Raw genomic sequence first — 25716 nt, 5'->3', positions numbered from 1 at the left:
AAGGTTTTAAAAAAATGTCTTTGTAAACTAAAAGCACATAGAATAAAGAGACAAAAGCACCTCTTGAAGGAGAGAAGAGTAGATTAGATTAGTACATTTGAAAAGTAACGCAGGGGCTTCCCTTGTGGTTCAGCGGGAAATAATCTGCCTGCAATGCAGGAGACATGGGTTCAATACCTGGATTGGGAAAATCCCCTGGAGAAAGGAATAGCACCCCATTTCAGCATTCTTGCCTGGGAAATCCCATGAACAGAGGAGCCTGGTGCGCTATAGTCCATGGGGTTGTAAAGAATTGGACACAACTTAGCGACTAAACAACAAAGGTATGTCAGTGAAGCCTAAGTCAGTGGGGCCCAGAGCTCTCCCTTTTTAACTTCCTGAAATCCTTGGAGTTTCTGAGTCTCATGAAGGTCTGCAGTGAATGTCTTCTCACAGCATGTGTGAGAGAGGAAAGTCTGTGGAGAGGCTAAAGAAACCTTGTGTATGGGCTTTAAAGTGCATTTGCTTCTATGAATCTGCAGTTTAACAAGGCCTGCGTATTTAGCTTGGGTTTGAGAAATGTAGTGAGAGCTGCTAACCTTTGTCAGCAGACCAGACCTGCCTTGGTTTTCTGGAGTTGCTCCTTACATTAAGTCTGTTCTAGGTAGTATTTACTCTTGATCTTGATCCTGGGAAAGTTTGTGATGGAAGATGTGTGGTTCTACACTCTATGGGTGTGTATATTTGTGTGTATACACATGTAGACAACACCCTGACTGGAGTGACTGAAGGCCAGATTAGAGGTGAGAAAAAGAGGGAGTAATTGCATTATAAGTGATTTTAGCTGAGATTGTGACACCTTTTGTATTTTTCTCTTAAGGAATGAACTTCTCCTGCATTTGAAGACCTACAACTTGTACTATGAAGGCCAAAATTTGCAGCTCCGACATCGTGAGGTAAGGAGTCACAGGGAAGATCTGTGGGGCTCCTCCCCTAGCGGCCAGCCCAGTCTTCGTCTCCATGTCTTCTGGGTCTCCATGTCTCCATGTCACCCTCACCAAGAGGGTCTCTGCCTCTCTTGCCGCAGTGAGTAGCCTCTCAATGTTAGTGATGTTATTGGGAGTCCCTAGAGTTCTTTGAAAGTACACCCTGGGCCCAGATTTTTTCTAAAAAGAATGTGTTTTCTGTTCTGGAGATATTCCTGTGGCTGGACTAATACTAGCCTCAGAAGGAGGACCCTCCAAAAGGATGCTTTCATGAAATGACTATTTCAGATGGTACTCAAGCAACCTTTTTCCTCTTGGGCAATTCAGGAACCTCACCCTGTCCTCTGTGTTGGCACATCTGGCCCATGTGCTGTTGCAGCAATCTGGACAAGTTACATAAGCTTTGGGTGGGAACTCGGCTTTTCCCCACAGCTGCAGCAGCCTTCCTAGAATGCTTTCTTAGCATGTCTTTTGTTATCCACATGTCTTTCCCCAGCCCCATCCTGTATCCATTTCTGTAAAGCCTATTTCGGGTAGATGGTGAATTATATGGGAGCCTGGTAGAATAATTTATACTCAAGTGTTCTTGGCTGATAAGAAGGTACATGTAATACCCTTCTAAACACATTTTCAGGTTATCAAGCCATATTGATTTAATCTGTAGAAACAGATATCAGATGGTAGAATTTCAGCTACCAAGGCAGGCAGGTTGGGTATAGTATGTAGTGGTTTTTAGTATGTTCCTCAAACTACACCACTTAGGCAAAGTCCTACTTTGGGTTAAATTCTGCCCTCTAATCATGTGGTATAAAGTATTGATGCCAGCCTTGACCACTTAGAAGACCATACATGTAACCTGTGCTTAAATAACGCTTTTCTCCTTAAGATCCCCAAACACCCTAAAGTTGTTCCACCCCTCTCCTGCCTTCTTTTATTACCCTCTCCCTCTCTAAAGATGATCTTGGGACCCAGATTGGTTGTTCACTGAGCATGTGTCGTCTTCTTTCATGGGGCTTGTCCTGAAGATGTAGCCATAGCCCAGACCTTAGGTCTTGACCCTGCTTATAAAACATGGGTTCAAAAGGTTTTGCTGAGATTCTAGAAAGAAGACCTGACTCTTTAGGCACTGTCCTCAAACCTTCTACTAATTAGTGGCTGGATCAGTAGCAAGATTTTGGTCCTTAAACAGCTTTTCTGCTGCTGCTGCTAAGTCACTTCAGTCATGTCCGACTCTGCGTGACCCCATAGACGACAGCCCACCAGGCTCCCCCGTCCCTGGGATTCTCCAGGCAAGAACACTGGAGTGGGTTACCATTTCCTTCTCCAATGCATGAAAGTGAAAAGTGAGAGTGAATTTGCTCAGTCGTGTCTGACTCTTAGAGACCCCATGGACTGCAGCCTACCAGGCTCCTCCGTCCATGGGATTTTTCCAGCAACAGTACTGGAGTGGGGTGCCATTACCTTCTCTGATACAGCTTTTCTGAGGTATGTCCTATAGATGACTCAAGGGTCTGGTGATTCCTGAGATCCATTTCTTTTTGAATAAAACATCAGATATTTTTAGAAGGCCTTCGCATTTAAATTCTTATCAATCAACAACCCTTGAGTATAAATTTGGAATTCTTGCAGAATTTATTCACCTCTTAGAGAGTTATTATGTAGCACATTAGCTAATTATTGGCTCTGGGAAGTTCTGCTGTTAAGAAATCTGATAACACATCATCTCCCAACTCACGATCACTTGATACTCTTTTTAAGGTAACAGTTCATCTTGCCAGATGAGCTAGTATTCTGTTGAACAAACTTGAGAAAATGTTACTTTAAATCATCAGCCGGTGGGTCAGATTGCTAAACATGTTATAATGAAAGACGCATCACTTTCTATAGTAGGGGAGGGGAAAAATAGCTAATTCAAGGTTTTAGCTCTTGCTTCTGTTAGCAGAATTTAAGAATAACAGGCTATTTTCTCACATACTTTAAGAAATATATTTATCGTTCTTTAAAGTCATTAGTATAAAAAACAACAAAGAAACCATTGTTAGAATTTGCACATGTCTATGAATTTTGAGGCAACTATGTGCAGACCTCCGAGCTCAGCTTCAGAGCCTGGAGAGTGGCTCAGAGCTGAGGTGTGACTATAACTTGGGTGCACCTACCTGGGCACATCAAGAAAATTGTCATTTACCATAAACAACATGGTGCTGGCTTCTTTGGGACTTCTCTGGACTTTTCCAATTGCTTTGTGGCAGGAGGAAGATGAGTTTATTGTGGAGGGGCTGCTGAACATCTCCTGGGGACTGCGCCGGCCCATTCGTCTACAGATGCAGGATGACAATGAACGCATTCGCCCCCCTCCATCCTCTTCCTCTTGGCACTCTGGCTGTAACCTGGGGGCTCAAGGGTGAGTAAAGAGAGATAGGACTGGGGATTTACCAGAGGTATCTGGGGGTTGCATGTGTTCTCAAGCTGGTAAAGGCTACTTTCTTCCAGCAAGCCTTGATCAAGCTCCCGTTCCCACTCCCCCCTGCTCTAGGCTTGGAATGAGGAGAAAGGGGCATATGTTGGTGTTACTGGGCTTCCAGGCCTGGCACCACAATCAATGAACGGAAGAGTGAGGAAGGGAGATGCTGAGTCCAAGAGGAGAAGCACTAAGGCTTGAGTGAGCAGCGTGCCATCGCTGGTGGAGACCCTACCTCTCTGAGGGGTATTGTAGTGGCTAGCCAGCCTCAGTCTGCAGATTTCTGACAGGACACCCAATGCCCCAGCATCCTCCCGACTGGGACCACTCCTCACAGAGTGACCCCACCCCAGAGTCGTTTAGGGCTCAAAACTTCTGTCCAAAGCTCTCTGTGTCTTAGAGGAACCTGAAAGTGGAGAAAGCATGTCAGGCCCTGACCAAGCCAGCCAAGCAAGCTCTGCTTCCTTTAGGTTACACCTGGAGTTGGGCGGTGGTGTGATGGTCTGGGAGGTCCCCTCTCCCGTGTTCCCACTAGAAGGTCTGTGGAGACTAAGCCTGTTCCTTCCTGTAGCCAGATGAGTAGCTCTGTACATCTAGTAAGGCACACCCTCTTTACTGTTGTGTGTGTGTGTGTGTCTGGCTGTGCTGGGTCTCCTTGTGGTGCATGAGCTCTTCATTGCTGCATGCAGGCTTCCTCTAGCTAAGGTGCACAGGCTTCCCATTGAGGCGGCTTCTCTTGGCAGAGCACACTCTCTAGGGTGTGTGGGCTTCAGTAGTTGTGATGCATGGGCTTAGTTGTCCCACGGCATGAGGAATCTTAGTTCCCAAACCAGGGATTGAACCCATGTCCTCTACGTTGGTGGGCAGCTTCTTAACCATTGGACCACCAGGGAAATCCCGACTATCTGGGATTTCAGTTTTTAGGGTAAAGTGACAACCCTTTGTTCCATCCTAAAATTTGCTAATGTTGAATGCCTTGGGGCCAGAGCATGGTGGAATGCACCAAGATCCCAGCCAAAACCACAGTGATGTTTTTTTCTGTTTTAAATGAGAACCAAGCCCTCTCTGTTGGCCCCATTGAACATTTTGTTAAACTCCACAGCCAAATCTCTTCTTGGCTGAATTTAAGAGAAATCTACAATGTTGCCCAAAGCCTGTAGCTGATCTGGTTTATTTCCAAGGGAATTTAAGGAGGAAATTCTTTGCTTGTACCATCAGTGCTGGGGTTGGGGGTATGGGGGGAGCCGCGGAGAGGTCCAGTCAAGGTTCTTTGGTTTCATCTAACTTTGCAGTTTCATACTCTTCTTTGCTTTCGGCATTTTCACTGTATTTGGTTTCAAGTAGGCCAAACCCATTCCATAGCACCAGCCTAGCCCGTGGAGTATTACATTTCGTTCCCTAAGAGAGATGGTTTTTAAAATTCCATTTGACCATGTGGCCTTTGGCTGGCCTGCTCCAAAAGTCTTTCAAGCTGTACACTTGTTTCTTTTCCCTTCCTTATGGCATCAAGCTGGTCTTGGTTGCTTCTTCAAACCTGCAAATACTTTGACAGAGTTTTCAGGAATGATAAATAATGTTATTCCAGTGCCTGCTATAGTAAAGTGAATGCCTGGACCACTATTTTAAGAAGAATGCTGAGTTTGGAGGAGAATGGATACATGTACATATATGATTGAGTCCCTTCGCTGTTTACCTGAAACTATCACAACATTATTAATTGGCTATACCCAAATACAAAATAAAAAGTTGTTTTTGTTTTTTTTTAAAGAAACATGCTGAGACCAGTTTCTGCTTGGGCAATAAAGAGGGTTTCAGACTAGGGAGTAGGCAGTGGCTGCTGTGGGTGCCAAGTGTACACCATTCCTGAGAGTCTCTGATTTCATTCTGGGGCTCAGACACCCACAAGTTATAACTATACAACAAGTAGTTCTTTTAGATGTTCAATTTTCAATTGTCTTTCCTTAAAGTTATCATCCCTGGCGGTCCAGTGATTAGGACTCATATTCTCACTGCAGAGGGCTCAGGTTCAAACCCTGGTCAGGGAACTAAGATCCCACAAGCCACATGATGTGGCAAAAAAAAACAAACAAAAAAGTATCATCCCTGGACTGTAAGTCCTGTCTCTGCTGAGTTGTAGCATTACCAAACCAAATTTGGGTCTGCTCACCTACATGCAGTAAAGCCAATTTACTGACACAAGTTTATGGTGAAGGGAGGTGCTGCATTTATTGCAAGTCCAAGCAAGGAGTATAGGCAGCTCATGCTCAAAAGACCTGAACTCTTTGATGGCTTTCAGGGAAGAGTTTTTAAAGGCAAGGTGAGAGAGACTGTTGCAGAGTGGTAGATGCTCTTCTCATTAATTTGGTGGTAAGGTAATTAGGTGGTACTTCAGGAGTCAACATTATCTGGTTCCAACTGGTTTGGGGTTCACCTGCTTGTGGTCAGAATGCAGTTAACTTCATATACCTGGTGGAGGAGTCAGTATCTGCAAAACATCTCCTGGGTATGGCTCAGGATATTATCTATAGCCCCTGAGGAAGAACTAAAGGTTCTTGAATTGTTTTATGGCTAAACTATTATTTTTTTGTCTTGCTTGGCTGTTTTCCTTTGTTTCTGCATTTTCTCACATCTCTGATTTTTTTTTTTTTTTTTTTTGGAACTCAGAGAAGGCCTAGAAGGCTAAAGCTTTTTAACAAATAAGAAGAGGATGCAGGGGTCTGTTCCTGGGAAGCCCCCATAGGGTCTTGCTTGGTTTCACCAGGGCACCTACATTCTTCTCACCATGGGAAGGTCTTAATTGGTCAAATTCGATTCTCCTTTCTAGCCAAATCCTCTGTTGATTTTGGTTGTGTTTCTCTGAGCTTCTTCCATTGTCCTTCTGAGCTTTGGGAAGTTATTTCCCAGTTATCAGGGCAATACCAGGTCTCAACTCAGATTGCCTACATGTGACCCTCTCTCCAGCAACCCTGAGCACACTGTCATCAGTGCCACTCCATAGTTACTCTGACTCTCATAGCAACCAACCTATTAATTTCCATTCCTGTTAGATTCCAGAAGAAATTTCTGAGTAATTCCTCCAACATAAATGGGTCTGTACTAGAATCTTGTCCCTAAAAATAAATGACCATTATTAGGGTTTTCTAAATAAGGCATAGACTTTGTAGGTGCTTAGAAACCCAGCACAGGTACCACACAGCTATTCTTTGTTGTTCTCTGTCCTGGGCTTGATGTTGCTACAAATGCTGGGAGCAAAACTTTCTCCCTCCAGAATTCACCTTCCTTGCTCAGTGCTTGGCTCAGGAGCTGGGCCAGCCTCATGAGGCCCTCAGCATAGCCTACCATGTCCTTCATCACCTACTGCATGATCCGCAGAAGTATTTCCTTTGCATGAGTGGTTTGGGGTGGGATTGAGGGAGTTCATCTGCAGGGGCTGAACCTTTTGTTTGTTTTTGTTTCCAGTACCATCCTGAAGCCCCTCACCATGCCCAACATTCCAATCTCAGAGGTGGATGCCCTGCCTGAGAGTGATCAGACATTGAGCTCCACAGGTACACGCATGGTGGGAGGATCCTCCGGTTTGGGGCCAACTGTGTGAAGACTGATGTGATGAATGTTGCATACTGTTACTTATTTTTTGGAAATATAAAATTCACATGGTTTGAGATTCAAAACTTATTAAGAAAAAAGAATTCAAAGTTTCACATCTCATCCACCTGCTGATTTTCCCTCCCTAGAAGCAATCTGAAGGCTTTCTTCCCAAGATATTCTTTGCAAACACAAGGAAATACACAGCAACAAAGCTTAATGTTTGGATGTCATTTTTTTCTTTCCCTTTCTTATATCAGTGGCAGCATTTTGCACATCCCATTTCTGTTAGTTTGTCTTGAGGATTGTTCCATACAAACCCAGAAAGAACCTCTGCAATCTTTACAGCTCTGCAGTATTTCATTGTATGAATAAATAATTTAATCACTTCTATTGATAAACATTTAAGTCGTTTCTAGTCTTTAGACAGACAAAAGTGTAGACAATGTCCTTGTACGTGTCTCATTTCACACATTTGTGTCTGTAGAATTCATTCAAATTAAGTTTCTAGGTCTGAGGCTGTGTGCATTTGTAATTTTGATAGATATTATCAGTTCATAATATCTTGCAAGTCCTTATATCATGCTTATCCTGTGCCTGACACTGTTCTAAGTGCTTTCAATTAATCAACTTATTTAAACCCGTACAACAGTCTTGTTAGGTGGATGCTATTATTCCCCTTCTATAGGTGATGTAGCTGAGGCACAGAGAGGTTAGTGATATATGATGTTGGAAAGAAAGACATTTTTCTCTACCTGTTACCGAGTCCAGGCTCATTCTACTCCACCACACAACAGGCCAATAAACTGAAAGCTGAGGTGCTGAGGCAAAGAATATGAGTCAGAAAGCCATAGACTGAGAAGATGGCAAAATAGTGTCTCCAAAAAACCCATATTTATCAGGGTCTGGATTCCAGTTTCTTTTGTAGAACAGAGAAGGAGAGAAGGTGAGGACATAAAGTACAAAGGCCATTTATCTTGTAATATAGGAGAGGATGTGTTAAATTCATCTTTTCTGCAACTATTCTGCAACTGATGGGCAGGGTCAGATTGTCTCCCTGTGAACTGAACAAAGCCACTTTAGCTTAACAGTTAGACAGAGGGGCAGATTTCCTTGAGGCAGGCCATTATGTATTTTTATAATAACAAAAACAAAGGTAAAGTCAAAGAGACAGATCCAACATGGAATCAAAACTGGCTTTTCCCTATTATAATCCCCCACTGTCAATGTCTGTTCCATAATCTTGTGGAAAGGGGGTGATGACCATTCTAACTGCTTCATCAGATGGACCTTTCTGGGAGTGTTCACCATTGGTGCCAGTGTTCCAAATGTTGAGATTTGTCTTCTTTTGTTCCCCTTTGGAAAGTGCCTTCTTTGTACTTGTAGACTTAAAAATATTCACAATCTCAAAGTTGAGAGTTTTGTTTTATTCAGCAAGAATTTTTTAGGACTTCAAACCCAGGAGGCAACATCTCAAGTTAAGGAATTCCATGCTACATGTGGGAAGATTCCGTGCTACATATGGGAAGATACAAGAGTTTGGGCTCACTGAAATCATTCTTTTGATATACTTCTCAGTTAACTAAGGCTCTGTATCCTCTATTCTCACATCCTGAGTTTCCTCAGGGCTCACCATAGGGAATGGCCACAATCTGATGGCTGCAAATGGCAAATAGTCCTTCCTTCTTGAGTTCCCTCAGGGCTCATCAGCTCACACTGGAGAGCTGCAATTGCTGATGACTGATCTCCTCTTGGTCAGGAATTTGGCTAACATTTGGGAAACATTTCATAATCAAGCTTTGTCGCATGGTGCTGGCTGGGAGGCCCATCCAAGATCAGGCGAGAATTCTTGCTATGCCACTCCAGCTGCTAAATTTTTGGTTAGGCCCTGTCAGTAATAAAAGATCATTTAGATCTTCTGTCTAATTATGAACCAAGAGACATTCTCCCTTGTTGCTTCTTCCCACACCTAGAATCACACTATTACAATTACTCTATGTAATAAATGTGGTCTGTGCCTCAAGATGTTTAGCCATAGTTTTGTTGGAGGCCTGGTTACACACTCGGTACTGTAAGAGACAATAATCTTGTAAAAAAGACAGGATATAAGTAACACAGCTAGTAACATTAACAAAGACATAGTGCCGCAGGGAGACACAAAGCACAAACAACTTGGAAAAAAGAATAATTAAAATGATGATTAGTATAACCAGTTGTAGTGTTAGTTGGTCAGTCCTGTCCGACTCTTTGTGACCCCATGGATTGTAGCTCGCCAGTCTCCTGTCCAGGGAATTCTCCAGGCAAGAATTCTGGAGTGGGTAGCGATTCCCTCTTCCAGGGGATCTTCCCAACCCAGGGATCTAACCTGGGTCTCCTGTACTCCAGGCAGATTCTTTACTATCTGAAGCACCAGGGAGTCCAATTGCAATAAAATATCAAGTCCACAGGAGAGCCAGCTGGGGCCTCCAAATTTTGGTTGGATCAGATAGAAAATGAGAAATATTTCAGCTTTGTTTGCAAACATATACTTTATCAACTTGTTGTAGGTCATACCATAAAAGTTTTTTTTTTTAATTAAAGCTAGTATATTTCTCAAAGTCATAAAATTATGAACCATATTCATCAGTCCATGTAAAAAACTTAAAATAGCCTAAAGATTTGAGTAAAATGCAGTTAGCAGGAAACTTGGTTATTTCTGTGAGATATAACATTTTAGATAATATATCAGGACATATCAGATGTTAGGGATTCCACATAAATTTTGGAATATCTACATTAGTGGCATTTATCCATACACTATAACCTAAGGTTCTTCTCCAACCATTTGACAAGGATTTTGAAGTAATTTAACATATCAGATAAACTTAGTTTGACCTTCCTCTTTGAAATGTCTCAGAGATGTTCTTTTGAAGTATCCCAGAGTCAGCTGGAGGCTAAAAAAGCTTTAGTCAGAAAAGTTTGTTAAAAATATCAAAACGGTTTTAAAACACAATAGGTCACTGTGAAACAATATTTATTCATTTAACCAAAGTCTCCAAATGATTAAAAGAAAGCAAATATGGATCACCTAAGGGCCCAGAAACTCATGCAACTGTAACCAAAAAGGAGCACTTCTAATAGAAAGAGATATATCAAATTCCAGCCTTATATTAGTTTACCTAACAAAATCCATTTACCTAGTCAACTTCAGTCTAAATCCTGACCTTGTATAAAACTTTCTCAGTGAAATGTAATCTCATGCCTCATACCTTCTTTTTTTCTTTTTAGCATTTATTAACTGGGTCTTTTTTAACACTGTTAACCGGATCTTCATTGCTGCATGCAGGCTTTCCCTAGTTGCAGTGTGGGATGGTAGGGGGTGGTGGTGGCTACTCCCTGTTGCGGTGTGTGGGCTCCTCAATGTGGTAACTTCTCTTGTTGCAGAGCCAGGCTCTAGGTGTGCAGGCTTAGTAGTTGTGGAGCACAGGCTTAATTGCTCTGCAGCACATGGGATCTGGGACCAGGGATCAAACTCATGTCCCTTGCATTGGCAGGGACATGGACCACCAGGGAAGTCCCTCCTCATGCCTTCTTAACCTCACACATTCTACCATAAAATGTTTTATTGTCTTCAGTAGCTTTAATTATATATTTAAATTAGAATTCCCAACTCCTAAAAATCTTAAATTCTAGTGAAAACCAAGAGACAAATAATAGTTACCAAAATATGGAGAAACTATTTTAAATGATTTTTAGCTAAAGTTATCAAGTTATTTTTTCTTGCTGACAAATTTGCCACAGGTATAACAGAATTTCCTTTAACCTCTATTAAAACTAGGTACAGTGAAAGAGTGCTACTTAATATTGATGGTTCCAAAGACATATCTATATTAATTAGATCAACAAACAAACATTAACATAAGATATTAATTTAATACTAAATACTTTCCTGTTCACTGAACCTAAAACTAATTTAGCTTAATTTCCTTTGTATTTAGAATTGTTTGGTTTGTAAGCACTTACTTTTCTTTAAGGCAATTTAAACAGAGCTCTTTTATGAATTAACCTTAACAATAATATCCAAAGACACTTACTGAGATATACACATATCCACATAGACACAATAAGAAATATTATACTTTATTTTCCAAACTTAGTCATGAATCAGATATCACAATACAGAACTTACTAATTTGTAAATGACAGAATAAGAAAAAATTTTAAAGGCTTCTTCCTTTTTTACTAATATTTATGGAAAACAAGTCAAGTTCTAAATTACTTGACCCTTTTAAAAAATTTGCATTTTAAAGAGATGGTAGAGATGAGGAGACCAGATAGGACATTTGCATCTCAAAGATACAGGGAAATTTCTCCTAAGATGACTTTGTTTCCCCTTTGTTTAATACTTGCCAGCCTCTTACTGGGTAGTATTTGGGGACTTCAGAGGGGAGGAAGGCAATTCACATGGAGATGGAGAAGCAATGGTTGGTCAGAATTGAAAGAGGCACGTGTACCCCAATGTTCATTGCAGCACTGTTTATAATAGCCAGGACATGGAAGCAACCTAGATGTCCATCAGCAGATGAATGGATAAGAAAGCTGTGATACATATACACAATGGAGTATTACTCAGCCATTAAAAAGAATACATTTGAATCAGTTCTAATGAGGTGGATGAAACTGGAGCCTATTATACAGAGTGAAGTAAGCCAGAAAGAAAAACACCAATACAGTATACTAATGCATATATACGGAATTTAGAAAGATGGTAACGATAACCCTATATGCGAGACAGCAAAAGAGACACAGTTTTGTACTCTGTGGGAGACGGTGAGGGTGGGATGATTTGGGAGAATGGCATTGAAACATGTATAATATAATATATGAAATGAATCACCAGTCCAGGTTCAATGCATGATACTGGATGCTTGGGGCTGGTGCACTGGGATGACCCAGAGGGATGGTACAGGGAGGGAGGAGGGAGGGGGGTTCAGGATGGGGAACACGTGTATGCCCATGGCAGATTCATGTTGATGTATGGCAAAACCAATATAATATTGTAAAGTAATTAACCTCCAATTGAAATAAATAAATTTATATTTAAAAAAAAAAAGAAAAGCAATGGTTGATAAACAGATGTTTGCTTGGCCCTGAAAAGACAGTGTGACATGCGGTGAACTTTGATCTCTGTTTCCTTTACCACATTTAGCCCATATTCTTTGTAGATGTCTCTGATGGTAGCTTTAGGCCTGTAATAGGCCTACTATTTTAAATCCTTGACAGTTAGGGGAAAAGTCAGTTTCTTTCTGAGTTTTTTGGCTGAAAACTTATTACAACCTAAAAATTAAGAATTTTAGGGAATTTTTAGGACTTCAAACCTGGGAGGCTGTATCTCAAGGAACCCAGACTGAGAGAGCTGCTCCAAAGAATCCAGTGGTGTGCAGCTAAGATATACAGGAGTTTTGCAACAAAGGACAGTTAATCAGAAGTTAATTGTTAATTTTAAAAACCCAGATATTTCAAGTTAAGGAATTTAGTGCTTTTCTATGTATGGGAAAATGCAAGAGTCTGGGCTCAGTGAAATCATTCTTTTAATATGCACCTCAGCTATCTGAGGCAAATATCCTGTGTTTTCACTTCCTGAATTTCTTCAGGGGTTGCCGTAGGGAGTGGCTGCAGTCTGATGGCTGCAGTCTGATGGCTGCTAACTGGCAGGTATTCTTTCCTTCCTGAGTTCTCTCAGGACTTACCAGCTCACCATCGGCTGTGACTGCAGTCGCTGATGACAGTGATAGCCTTTGTTTCCTGATATGGCGGGTATTGTTCCATTTATCAGTCTTTTGGGTCTTGATTATTTTCAGCAGACCAGTGACATTTTGGGGTGGCAAATTTTGCTTCCCTACAGTGGCAGTGGTAGAACTGGAGTTTGAACCTGGGAGTCTGGCTCTGAAGTCTGTGCTCTAAACTTTGTCACTGTATTGCTTTTTGGTAAATTATGTATCATGTTTTTTCCCCAGCAAGAAATACTATTTTTATAAAATATATTTTTGGGGAAGCTGTACATACTGTAGCATTGGTCAAGAAGTTACTGTAACTGCCACATCCCAGGTCCAGACATTCAGAGCTCATTTCCTCTTCCCATCTCAGACTCCAGGGGCCTGAAGTCCCTACAGGAAGATACCCCACAGTTGATGCGCACACGCAGTGATGTTGGGGTACGTCGCCGTGGCAATGTGAGGACACCCAGCGACCAGCGGCGAATCAGACGCCACCGCTTCTCTATAAACGGCCATTTCTACAACCACAAGGTAGGGGAAGCAGGGTAGCACGGGGCATGGGGCAGCCCTAGTGGGAGCAAGACCCCTTCCTGGGCAACTGCCACATCAGGGCTGCAGACACCACCTGGGAAGCCACTCAGTCTTCACCTTGTGGGTGGGCTGCTGGCTCTGTTAGAGATGAGGGCCTCCAGATCAGGAGCCCCCCTAGGTGGTGGTGGTGTAGGAAAAGCTGTGAGAAGATGATTGTGTCCCAGGTCTTAGGTGAGTCCTTTGGAACGGGCCACCAAATGAGGGTCCTTGGCTTCCCACAATTCAAGAGTGAGCCACAGTAGAGTGAAAGGAGGTTTATTCAGAGAGCTACACATTCTTCTGTAGACAGAGTGTGGGCTGTCTCAGAAGGGGGGGTTGACCTAGGGCATGGGGTCACCTGAGAAAGTGAGGGCAGTGCTGGGAGAAACACACTCCACAGAGAGTGTAGCCCTGGGGGATACACATCCACAGACAGAATGCAGGCCATCTCGAAAGGAGAGTGGTGGCCCCAGGACAATGGGTCATCTGGGAATGTGAGAGCAGCCCTGGGCTATGGGGGTGGTTAGTTTTTATGGGGTGGAGAATTTCCTAGGCTAATGAGTGGGAGGAATATTCTAACTATCTTGAAGAAGGGATGGGGATTTCCATGAATTGGGGTACCACCCACTTTTTGGCCTTTTATGGTTGACCTCAGAACTGTCATGGCACCTGTGAGTGGGTCATTTAGATGCTAATGGATTACAATGAGTACATACGGAGGTGAAGGTCTACTGGAAATCAGATCTGCTGACATCTTGGGCCTAGTAGGTTCCAACCAGTTTTTGTGGTATCCTGTTCACAATGGCTGTGCCGTTCTTTTAATGGTTGTGCCCCGCCCACTTTGTTCCTGTCTCAGTGAGTGAGATGTGAGATGACCCATAGACAACCCTCATCAGAATCACCCCCTTTACCCCCAGTCCACGTGTTACTCTGTTTCTGCACCATGTGCCTCCAGCTGCTATGGGGCCTGACTTCTCTGTGTGTGGGTGTCCTCCCTAATGAGGAGGAGCATAGTAAAGAGGTGTTTAATATAGGGCAGTTCTTTTGGGTCTTTGTCTTCCACCTGGCCAATCATCTTGTTTTGCCACCCTGGCTAATTTGTCTCAAGACCTTCCCCCTACGTGCATATGTACATTTCAGACAAGATGGATTTTGAAGGAAAGCATCCTGGGAGAAGCAAGACTCATCATGGCCTGGCACTGTCTCCTGACTTTTGTCCCCCAAGGAGCCTTTATGCACATGTGCAGTGTCTCCTTTGCCTCAAAGATGGGAAATATGTGGTCTCCTGATCCTTTATGCAAACAAGATTTAGCCCATCTCTGTTCCTGTCAGGACTATTATCTTAAGGTAAATAGATAGGAGACAAAGCCTCCCTATTTACCCTGTTTCTGTTACTCCATTTGGGAGAGCAAACTTACCTAACCTGGAGCCCACCTATCTCCTGTCTCGGGAAATACAAACAGGAGGCTAATTGTAAGTGTCCAGCCTGAAGCCCACTTTTCCCTGCCTGTGAAATGCAAACATGAGACCAGTTGTAAATGCCTAGCCTGTGGCCCATCTAGCTCCTGCCTCAGATTCTAGTGGAAAGGCCTGTGGGTAGTTGACATCATACCCCCTCCCTTTTTGACCTCCAAGGAGCCTTTTTGCACATGTACAATTGGGGAGGTCTCCTTAACTTCCCAGGTGGCTCAGATGGTAAAGCGTCTGCCTGCAATGTGGGAGGCACAGGTTTGATCTCTGGGTTGGGAAGATCCCCTGGAGGAGGCAATGGCAACCCACTCCAGTATTCTTGCCTGGAAAATCTCATGGACAGAGGAGTGGTGGGCTACAGTCCATGGTGTCGCGAAGAGTCGAACACGGCTGAGCGACTTCACTTTCTTTTTTCTTTCCTTAACTTCAAGATTGAGAAATATGTGGTCTTTTTTCTCTTATCTGGGCAGAGCCCAGCCTCCTCCATCATCTTGCTTTTATGGAGTTTCTACTATGAAGGCATTTCTACCCATGGGGAGAAACTGTTCAGCCTGGGGCCCCTCTATCTCCCACCTCAAGACCCCAAGCTAGCTGACCCTCCTTCAGTCTTGCTACTTGGCTTTAATCTGGCCCTAGAAACAATTGCATCATGGAAGGATGATCACAGACTTCCTCCTGTTGAAGTTGTAGTGGAAGGTGCTTTGTGTGTGTTTTGTTTGGATGGAGGGCCTCCCTTATCTGTTCCTCTTTCCCTCCCCAGGCCTGCCAATTGGCAAGCTCAGATCCCTCCAGCCTCCTATGGTGGGGTGGTTGCAAGTTCCTGAGCTAGGCAAAACCCAGGGCTCTTTGTTGACCTCAAAGCCTGATACTTCTAGGTTGTCAGGGGCAGGGGACCCTCAGGAAGCACAGATTGAGTGCCATTGTCCTTGTCTCTTGGATTTTAGTGCCCCATTCTTGTACATCCACTCTGAGTCAGACTCTTCTGTTAACAGACATCAGTGTTCACGCCAGCTTATGGCTCCATCACCAATGTCCGCATCAACAGCACCATGACGACTCCACAGGTCCTGAAGTTGCTGCTCAACAAATTTAAGGCAAGTTCTCTCTGCTGGCTGTCTCAGACAGTGACATGTGTGCCTTGGGGCCCCCAGAGGTGTAGAGGTGGGAGCTATGGAGAGTGTGTGTTGCCTGGTTAGGAGGACCCTGGGCAGAGAAGGTTTAGGTTCTTTAGATCCCATGAAATCGGCATCACCTGGGAGTTTGTTGGCAAAGTAGGTTTTCAGGTCTCTCTCTCCCTTGAATCAGGCCCACTGGAACTCAGAGAGGCCAGGGAACCTGTTCAACAAGGCTTACAGGGATTCTGATACCACTGAAGCCTGGGAAGCACCACCCCTCAGATCCTTCTCCACCAGAGAAGGACCCCAGACCTGATGACTGGATCAGGGCTCCATGTACATATTGACTTCTGTGCATTTAGGGAAGCTACTTTAAAAAATCAGTCTTCAGTAAATGTGAAAATTATAGTGCATGGTGTTTTAAAAGTCTTGTTACTCTGTATGTGTTCCACCATCACCTTCTAAGTCTTTTGGAAACCAGGTATTCTTATTTTTATAGAAGCCAGTGTTTCCTAGTGGTTTAAGGCATGGCCTCTGGGTTTGAATCTCCATCCATCATCTGCTGGTTGGATGATTTGGACAAGTGACTTAAAAATCCCTGTGCTTCTGCCTCCCCATCTGTAAAATGAGGTTGAGAGCACCCATTGCTGGTGTCAACCGAAAAAAAAATTGCACAACCTAAAAGTTGAGAGCTATGTATTTTTTCTATTTAAACAAAATCTTGAAGTTTGTCTTGGAGTATAGCCTATTAACAATGTTGTTAATAGTTTCAGGTGAACAGCAAAGGGACTCAGTTATGTGTATACATGTATCCATTCTCCCTCAAATCCTCCTCCCCTCAAGGCTGCCACATAATATTGAGCAGAGTACCCTGTGCTATATAGCAGGTCCTTGGTGGTTATCCATTTTACATACAGCAATGTGTACATGTCCATCCCAAACTCCCTAACTATCCCTCCCCCCAGGCAATCTAAGTCTGTGAGTGAGAGCTATGTTTGGCGGATATTCTTAGGACTTCAAGCCCTGGAGGCAACATCTCAAGTAATCCTGAGAAAATTGCTCCGAGGAGACAAGGAGGGAGCTAGAATACATAGTTTTACAACAAAGGGCAAGTAGTCTGAATGTCAAAAGATTATTGTGAATTAAAGGAAAACCAGATATCTCAAGTTAAGGAATTTAGAGTTTTTCTAGGTATAGGAGGATGCAAGTGTCTGGGCTCACTGAAATCATTCTTTTGATACGCACCTCAGCTATTGGGCCAGAGTTCGGTCTTTTCACATCCTAAGTTTCCTCTGGGGTCACGTGTGGAGTCGCTATAGTCCAATGGCTGCTAGTTGGCAAGCACTTTTTGTTTCCTTCCTGAGTCCTCATCTGGACTCACGGGCTCACCATTGGAGGTGCCTGCAATCGCTGATGTCTGTAACATCTTTTGTTTACCGATATGCCAGGCAGCATTTTACTTCTCACTGGATTTTCATGAGTATTAGATGAATTAAAACATGTAAAGTTTGTTAGAACTGTGTCTAGCATGGTGCAATAAATATTAGCACCTATTTTATTACCTATTATTATTAATAAAGTTACTTACCTGCCCCATCTCCTTATCACTTTTAATGCTGTAGATAAATAATCCTACCCTCAAAAGAGCCTGTCATTTATTTAGCTTTTCAGTGTTCGAGAAGAAGAAATGGCCACAGTTTAGAAGTGTAAATGTATGCTTTTAGTGAGTATCTTTTGCTCCTTCCCAATTCAGATTGAGAACTCGGCAGAGGAGTTTGCATTGTATGTGGTCCATACCAGCGGTGGTAAGTTTAAAGAACACAAGGCGCTTAAAACTTTTAATTAACTCAAAATAGCAAGTTAAAAACAGAATCTCTCCCTTATTTGCTTAGTTCTTAGTTTTGGAAACCTCCAAATGTTGTTTGCCTTCAAGGCGGGTGGGCTCCCTGGGTTAGTTCACTGGGGAATGCCATATATGGTGAGTAAACAAACCCTAAAACCTAACTGCCTATAAAAAAAAAGGAACTGGATTTTCTCAAAGCACAGAGAAAACTATTTTCTCCAATGCAGCATCTTTCAAAAGGCATGAGGCATGGAAATATTGCTGAGGGGTAGGGGAGCGGCAGCGGTTGCTTTGAACAATACCTGTTGAATCTCTCATTTACAAATCAGTTTTCCTGACTTGTATGGCCGCATCGCCTAAGGTGCCTGGTCCATTTAGCCCATTTAACTCAGGGGCTACTCACTGACAGCTACTTACAGTGAGAAAGACCTCAGGCAACTCAGAGCTGCTCTTGGCTGTGTGTGGTTCCAGAGAAACAGAAGCTGAAGAACACGGATTATCCTCTGATTGCCCGGATCCTCCAGGGCCCGTGTGAGCAGGTCTCCAAAGTGTTCCTTATGGAAAAAGATCAGGTGGAGGAAGTTACCTATGATGTGAGTCCCTTTTCAGTCCGATATCTGTCCCAGGAGGGTGGTGGGTGGGTTGGATAAATGATAACTGGGTTATAAGCTTGGTTTTTTTGCCCAACTTTGTTGCTATTTCTCAATACTAGGTTTTCTTGAATGGTAATGATCATGGGGCCAAGGAAAGTTAATGTAGAGGCTAGGCTGAGGGTGTGTCCTGTGGGAATTAATTGGAAGAATGCTCAGGCACAAAATGATTTCCATAGAAAGAATAAATTTATTGAGGCTTTTAGGTATATTTAAGGGCTGAAAAATTTCTGCAAACCTTTTCTAAGCAATTTCAAGAAGTTAGCTGAGATCTTTACCTTGCACATTAGTCTGCTTTTGCCATAGTAACAAACATTCCCAAATCTTAGTCACTTAACAACAGCAAACATTTACTTTCTTGATCAGGATTCTCCAGGCTGGTAGCAGTCATTCCGCTTTAGATGTGGGTTGACTTCAGGTGGCTCAAATGGCAAAGAAGTTGCCTGCAATGCAGGAGACCCAGGCTCAATACCTGGGTTGCGGAGATCCCCTGGAGAAGGAAATGGCAACCCATTCCAGTACCCTTGCCTGGAGAATTCCATGGACAGAAGAGCCTGGTGAGCTACAGTTCACAGGGTCACAAAGAATAGGACACGACTGAGTGACTTTCACTTTAACTACATGGTGTGTCTTATTCAGAGGCCAAGGGTTCAGAGGCAGTGGCTACTTAGGTATGCTCCCTATGGCAGATGGCTGGAGTGCAAGAAACCATGTAAGCTCATTTAAAGCCCCCACTTGGATTTGACACATGTCACACCCACATACATGTTCCATTGGCCGAAGCAACTTGCATAGCTGAGCCCAACATTAAAAGGGTGAAGACATATACTTCTCACGTGGAGAAGCTGATAGAGCAGGGTGAGGATTCGGGTGAGGGAGGAGGAGTGGCTGGTAGGGGCCACTCTCTCACTTACAGCTTCTCAAGAGGAAGTTCACATTTGGATACCTGTTTGAGACTTGAGGCACAAATCATCATTCTGAGCATGGTTCCTTAAATTCTTTTAGGGGAGATCAGAGGGGTTTATTGAATGTTATGAGTTCCAATCTTCTCTGCATGACTGAATCAAGAGAAAGTGCTTTTCTGTGTTTGACATTACCTCTCGTGGTATTGAATACATGAGATAAAAATGAAAAGTCATGAGATAATGTATTAAATATCATGTAGATAAAGCAGTCTTTATCATGGACTCTTTGCCCACCTTGAGAAGAATAAAACTTGGTTCCTGTCTTTGAGGAAATCCTGAATTAGCACAGAAACAGATTTCCCAAGCCTTTGTGCCTAACATGAGAGAGATGCCCAAAAAAGTTGGAATAGTGCTGATAGAGGTCTTATAGCCCAGACTTACTTTTTCCTCCTCAGGTGGCTCAGTATATAAAGTTTGAGATGCCTGTCCTTAAAAGCTTCATTCAGAAGCTCCAAGAGGAAGAAGATAGGGAAGTCAAGAAGCTGATGCGCAAGTAAGCATGGCCCCTGGGGTGGCTGGTTGGATTCTCCCGAGGCCTCAATGAGAGAAGGCTCTGCTCTGGAGCCCTGCAGGGGCTACGTGAGCTGCTGCCGGGATCTGGGTCTTACGGACTTTGTTCAGGGGACTTCCTGTTGACAATGCCATATGTCAGGTGGGGACATGAAACTTGTGTTGGTGTGTTCATCTTTCTGCTTCTTATTCAACTTCTCATTTTGATATGGGACATAAAAATATTCCAAAGATTTTAGGAAGATTGTCTCGGTAGTGGAAATTCATCTGAGCAGAGTACCTCTAAAATCCCTTCCTTGTATCTTTCCTCCTTTTTTTTTTTTTTTTAAACATCTCTTCTGGAAATTGCATTTGAGTTGAAAAGTCCAGTACTAAAACTTTGTTCTAGGAAGGATTTTTTTTTTGGTCATATTTAGTCACAAAATAGATTACATTTCACAGATATGGCAGAACAACTGAGGTTTTCTTGCCACTAGAGAATAAAGTGATAACTAGTATGATAGCAATTAACATTTATTGAGCACTTACTATGCCAAACTTTAAAAATAGTTTTTGCTGTGTAGTGGAAAGCCATGTTCACTCTGTATAATAGTGTCCACTCCAGTATCTGAATTGCCATAATTCAGGAAAGGTATAAAAAACAGTACTTATCAATAAGCCATGGACCTCCATGCCTGGTAGTTACTATATCCTCTTTGGCAAAATGCAGATACTAATATTAGGTTGAACCATATGAAGTTGCCATTTTTGTAGGCTCTTCCAAATGGTAAAAATAATGGCAATTTCCTATGGTCCAGCCTAGTTGAGGATTATGTAATCCTCTATGTATAGTGCCTTAAGCATATTAAGCACTCAGTGAAGGGAACCTTATTACTGTTCATGTTATTTCACCTTCTCATTCTTTGTCAGATTTTCTAATAATTATAAAATAATTATAATAGTTTGGAGTGAGCCTCTTCAGCCCTTTCATCCTGTTGTGGTAATGAACACAAGTGATGAAGTGGTTCAAAAGTGGGCCAGTAAAAGAAGCAAAGGGTTGACGCATCTGGCCCCGCTGTGACCCAGGTGGTGGGGAGGGTCACGAGAGGGAGTGTGTTGCCTTCTGCTCTCCACTGCAGCTCTTCTTTCCCCAGGTACACTGTGCTCCGCCTAATGATTCGGCAGAGGCTGGAGGAGATAGCTGAGACCCCAGCAACAATCTGAGCCACTAGAAGAAGGGGATCCAGATGCTGCAGAGGCCTTTGTTGCCAGAGAAGACTCACAGGAAGCTGGATGCCTTCCATGGAAACATTTAAAAGCAAATCTTTCCAGCTTTCAAACCACAATGGAGAAGCCAGCAACTCCCTCTCCTTTCTTTCCCTGCTCCTTTGCTTCACTCATGAGGACTTTCAATTTTTATTATAAGGAGGACCCAAAATGTGTGCACATGTGTGTGCTCATATGGTACACATCCACATGCCTACATGATATATTCACATGCAGTTCAATTCCAAGCAACCAGCACTAGTGCTTGAGGCTGGCAAATATGCTGCTTGTAGGCAGGAAAATCAGAGAAGTCACTGCCAGTCTGAGGGGTTTCAGACTGAAGAAAAGATTTCTCCTCTCAAGTGCCAGGGAGCAACCATACATATCTGCTCAACTTTAGAAGGAAAAGAAGGCCTAGCAAACTCACCATCTGGGGTATTTATATGTTAATAGGAGCTTCCCTGGTAGCTCAGCTGGTAAAAAATCCACCTGCAATGCAGGAGACCCCAGTTCGATTTCTGGGTTGGGACGATCTCCTGGAGAAGAGACAGGCTACCCACTCCAGTATTCTTGGGCTACCCTGGTGGCTCAGATGATAAAGAATCCGCCTGCAATACAGGAGACCGGGGTTTGTTCCTGGGTTGGGAAGATCCCTGGAGAAGGGAATGGCTACCCACTCCATTATTCCTGCCTGGAGAATTCCATGGACAGAGGAGCCTGATGGGCTACAGTCCATGGAGATAAGACTGAGTGGCTTTCACTTTCACTGTGTTAATAGATATTCTCTTTGTATGCCTAGAAGGATCTGTGAGTCTGAGATCCTTGGAAATAAACAAATTAATTAACAAACCATGCCCTCAAGGCAGGTCTGATGAAAAAAAAGAAGATAAACTATCAGTGGGATAGATGCAATAAGCCCACAGGTTTTTACACTGGAAACTTTGATTGTTCTAAATAACAAGGATGTATCTGTCTGGATGCCAGTAAAGAATGGACCCTTCCTTGGCCCTTGCCTCCCTAGCTACTTCTTGGAGATAGGGGGAGCCTGATGTTTCTCTCAGCATGCCAAGTTGTTGACCCCAATTCTTTGGTGCCTCCTGCGTTGAAAGAAATGTCTTATGAAACAGGTCTCACTTGTTTGTATAAGGTGCTGACTGGCTGGCGAGATCAGGGCCTAGTCTTGGGTGGCTGGGAAATTTCCCCTCCTTAGGGAAATGTGAAGACTTCTTGTAGAATGACAGGTGCCTGTAAGTTCAGTCTATTTGCACATAATCAAGGAGTCTTCCTGCACTCGGAGCTGAAGTCCTATGTTTGAAGTCAAGGCTTTAAACTTTCCATCCACTATATTCTTGCAGGTTGCTCTCACATTGTATGTGGAAATGGACTCTTAGGAATGAAGACTTCTGCTGTTTACCAAGTATGGGGTTCAGAGATGCCTTTTGGGCTGCCCTGTGATGGTGCATAGTTAAGATGGAGCCTCTCTCTCAGCTTCTCTGAGCAGCTACCTGGGTGATATTTAGAGAGACTCCAATGGAGGGGAAAGGGCAAGAAGAGTCTGTCCCCTGGAGCCCCCATTGGGAAGACTGACAAGTAGCTCAGCCCCAGTACAGCTGATACTGTTTGAAGAGGGTTAGATGGATGGTTGGAACAGGGTGCTGGCTGTGGAGGTCAACCAAGCAGGGCCAGAAGCTCCTAACAGCAAGAGTCTGAGTTGGGGTAGAACTCCCCATCTCTTCTCTACCTCCTCTCTGAAGATTTGGAGAGCCGGGCAGTTGAGGAAAGAAGAGCCACTGATCTGTGCTTGCAAGGAAAGTGGACCTTTGCAGCAGAGCTCTTCCTGCCCTGGGCACCCTTGCCCCCATCTGCCCCTATGGCTTCCAAGAAAGACCTCTTAAGATGGCTTACAGCTGTGGTTTCATTGTTGACTTTTGAGAAGATGATATGCTGCCACCTGTCATTTGGCTAAGCTTACTGCCTCTGTGGGGATATCCACCAGCCTTGTGCAGGGTGGACTGGAAATCAGGAGGGCCTTAGCCTCCTCAGTGGGCTTCTGCAAAATGCACAGAAAATAATAGGAGCCCAGGGAGAGGCTTCCTTTGTTACAGATGGGAAAGAACAGTTTTGTGAATGCAAACATACTTCCTGAATTTTGCATTTGAGAAATGACTTGGAAAACTTTTCTTCTGGTTATTTTTATTTTGAATGTTCAAAGCCTTTGTTGGCCCTAATAATCTTCCTTGAATGGCTTGGGAAAAATTTTTCCACAATGTAAATTACTAATGACTAACTTTTATTGGACAGCTATTTTGGTTTATGAAAGTTCTCTTTAATTTGCACTAACATTTTGATAGTATTAAACATGGAAATGTTGCAAAATGTCAATTTGCCAGATCACTTTCTGAGAAAGTGATACTGGGGTAGACTTGGTTTTTTTAAAGATTGGGGATTGGGGTGGAATTAAGGGAAATCTCTTACATGATACATTCCACTTAATGCAGACCCCAATTTTCCATTTTGGCTCACCCTGTTTAGAAATCATTTCTCATGTACTAATAACCCAGTCAGGAATTTTGGAAAGATTCTTTGAAATAGAGACACTGCTGTGATGTAGAGCTGTATTTTCTCACTGGTATCACATGGCCTTGCAGCTTTGAACTCCTGGACAGATTTGTGTGCATTTATGTAATTGTGTGCAATGAACCTGAAATCGTGTGATGAACAAAGGGCCAATTTATAGGGTTTTTTCCCTCACTTGTGAAAAGCAACATAGCCTCATCCAACTTAATCTTTTTCCCGGAGCTTATGTTATAAGGTGATCAAATGAAGGAAAAACTTGAGTTTATCTGATTGGTGATAAGGGGATCCAGTCCTCCAGGTGATGTTGGAATTAAGCACAAGGTAACATTCTTAGTAATTACATTAGTGAGAACGTGAGGAGTTAAATTGTAGGGGGAGGGGGAGTGGTTACCTTGAGGAGGAACTGAAAAGCACAAAATAGGCTTGACTGTGCAAACTGTGACGAATGCATACTGACCTCCAGGCTTTTGGACTTTAACTCTGAGTTGAGGCTGAGGTGGGAGAATCTGAGATTAGCCATCCCTGTGACAGATGTTGAGCCCTGAGGTTGAGGTTTTGGCCTGAGACTTCAAGGAATAATATATTCACCTTTCCCTCCTTTCTACCAGAAAGAAAACAAGACACTCTCCTAGAGACTTCCAGATAATGATATTTTGTCATCTATGTCGATAAGACTTTAGGACATAAAGACCAGAAAATAAAAAAGTCACTCAAAACACAATCTCTGATGCAAAAATGTCTTGGCCAGAATTCTTTCTCTGGAGTTTGGGCAGTTATTTCAGGGTTAGGAGATTGGAAGGAGAGATGGATCACAGAAGGAGAAGAAGCTCTCTTAAAGAAAAGAGATGCTGTCTTTAAAAAACAAAACTGTTTCAAAGCTCTGTAGCACAGAACACGGTGCCGTAGATACATCTCCAAGAGAAATTTCTGTATGAACAAAGGAATTCCATAGGTGGCCCTAGTAGTAATGAACCTGCCTGCCAGTGCAGGAGATCTAACAGACACGGATTCAGTCCCTAGGTCAGGAAGATCCCCTGGAGAAAGGCGTGGCAACCCACTCCAATATTGTTGCCTAGAGAATCTTATGGACAGAGCAGCCTGGCAGCTATAGTTCATAAGGGTCGCACAGAGTTGGATAGGACTGAAGCAACTTGGCACAGCAGCGTAGCGCCCAAACCATGATGTGAAGGCCTAGGTAGAAGGCAGAGATCTCCTTGAGCACCGATGCAGCAATACAGATTCTCTAGTCGTCTCTACTTAAATTGTTTTACACAAAGTCTTCTTGTTGGAGGCAGACGAGATGAGAAATGATCTAGAGAGGTAAAAATAGAGAAATGCGGCACCCTTTCTTTCTGAGAGAATTGACAGCATTTATCCAGTGGCACCCCACTCCAGTACTCTTGCCTGGAAAATCCCATGGACACAGGAGCCTGGAAGGCTGCAGTCCATGGGCTCGCTGAGGGTTGGACACGACTGAGCGACTTCACTTTCATGCATTGGAGAAGGAAATGGCAACCTACTCCAGTGTTCTTGCCTGGAGAATCCCAGGGACGGGGGAGCCTAGTGGGCTGCCGTCCCTGGGGTCGCACAGAGTCGGACACGACTGAAGCGACTTAGCAGCAGCAGCAGCAACCCTGTCGTGGGAGGTTACAGCTCCCGCTGTGTTATAGCCGAGCGCTAGACATGGACCAGCTGTAAAGGGAGAATCTCAGTTTACCCGTGGAGCCTCCCCAGCGGATCGCAGACCTGTTTTCCAAGCTGCTGGTTTCTGGTGTATAACTGCTAGTGTTTCTTAAGGGTTTCCCCATTTGATTTAGCTTTGTGAAGTATCTTTTATCATAATCATAACTTGCTTTTCAAGCAATGGTACATGACCTGGTTCAATGTTTGGTTCTGAATTTATAAACTGATGTGTTTAGATATCTTGATGTAACTTGACAAGTCCTCAGTAGGGAACTGTGAATTTCTGTAACATTTTGATATGTTTTAAAGCACCTGACTTAGATC

At 43.3% G+C, this 25716-nt stretch overlaps 1 protein-coding gene across 7 annotated transcripts in view; it reads left to right on the top strand.

The window, feature by feature from the left end:
• RASSF2 (Ras association domain family member 2) overlaps positions 1-24430 on the top strand; it is a 57018-nt gene extending 32588 nt beyond the window's left edge. For all 7 annotated transcript variants that reach the window (XM_069548021.1, XM_069548025.1, XM_069548024.1 and 4 more), the window contains 9 exons: positions 860-935; positions 3215-3366; positions 6883-6971; positions 13135-13295; positions 15797-15898; positions 17673-17724; positions 18234-18355; positions 19773-19870; positions 21021-24430. In XM_069548021.1, the coding sequence (XP_069404122.1) occupies positions 860-935; positions 3215-3366; positions 6883-6971; positions 13135-13295; positions 15797-15898; positions 17673-17724; positions 18234-18355; positions 19773-19870; positions 21021-21090 (922 nt within the window). In that variant the 3' untranslated portion in view covers positions 21091-24430. The remainder of the gene's footprint in view (positions 1-859; positions 936-3214; positions 3367-6882; positions 6972-13134; positions 13296-15796; positions 15899-17672; positions 17725-18233; positions 18356-19772; positions 19871-21020) is intronic.
• Positions 24431-25716: the final 1286 nt, after the last annotated feature.

This window comes from Ovis canadensis, chromosome 13 (assembly GCF_042477335.2).
Source record: "Ovis canadensis isolate MfBH-ARS-UI-01 breed Bighorn chromosome 13, ARS-UI_OviCan_v2, whole genome shotgun sequence".
NCBI lineage: Eukaryota > Metazoa > Chordata > Mammalia > Artiodactyla > Bovidae > Ovis > Ovis canadensis.
Note: the sequence above shows the minus strand (reverse complement) of the source record. Positions and strands in the feature narration are given on the sequence as shown.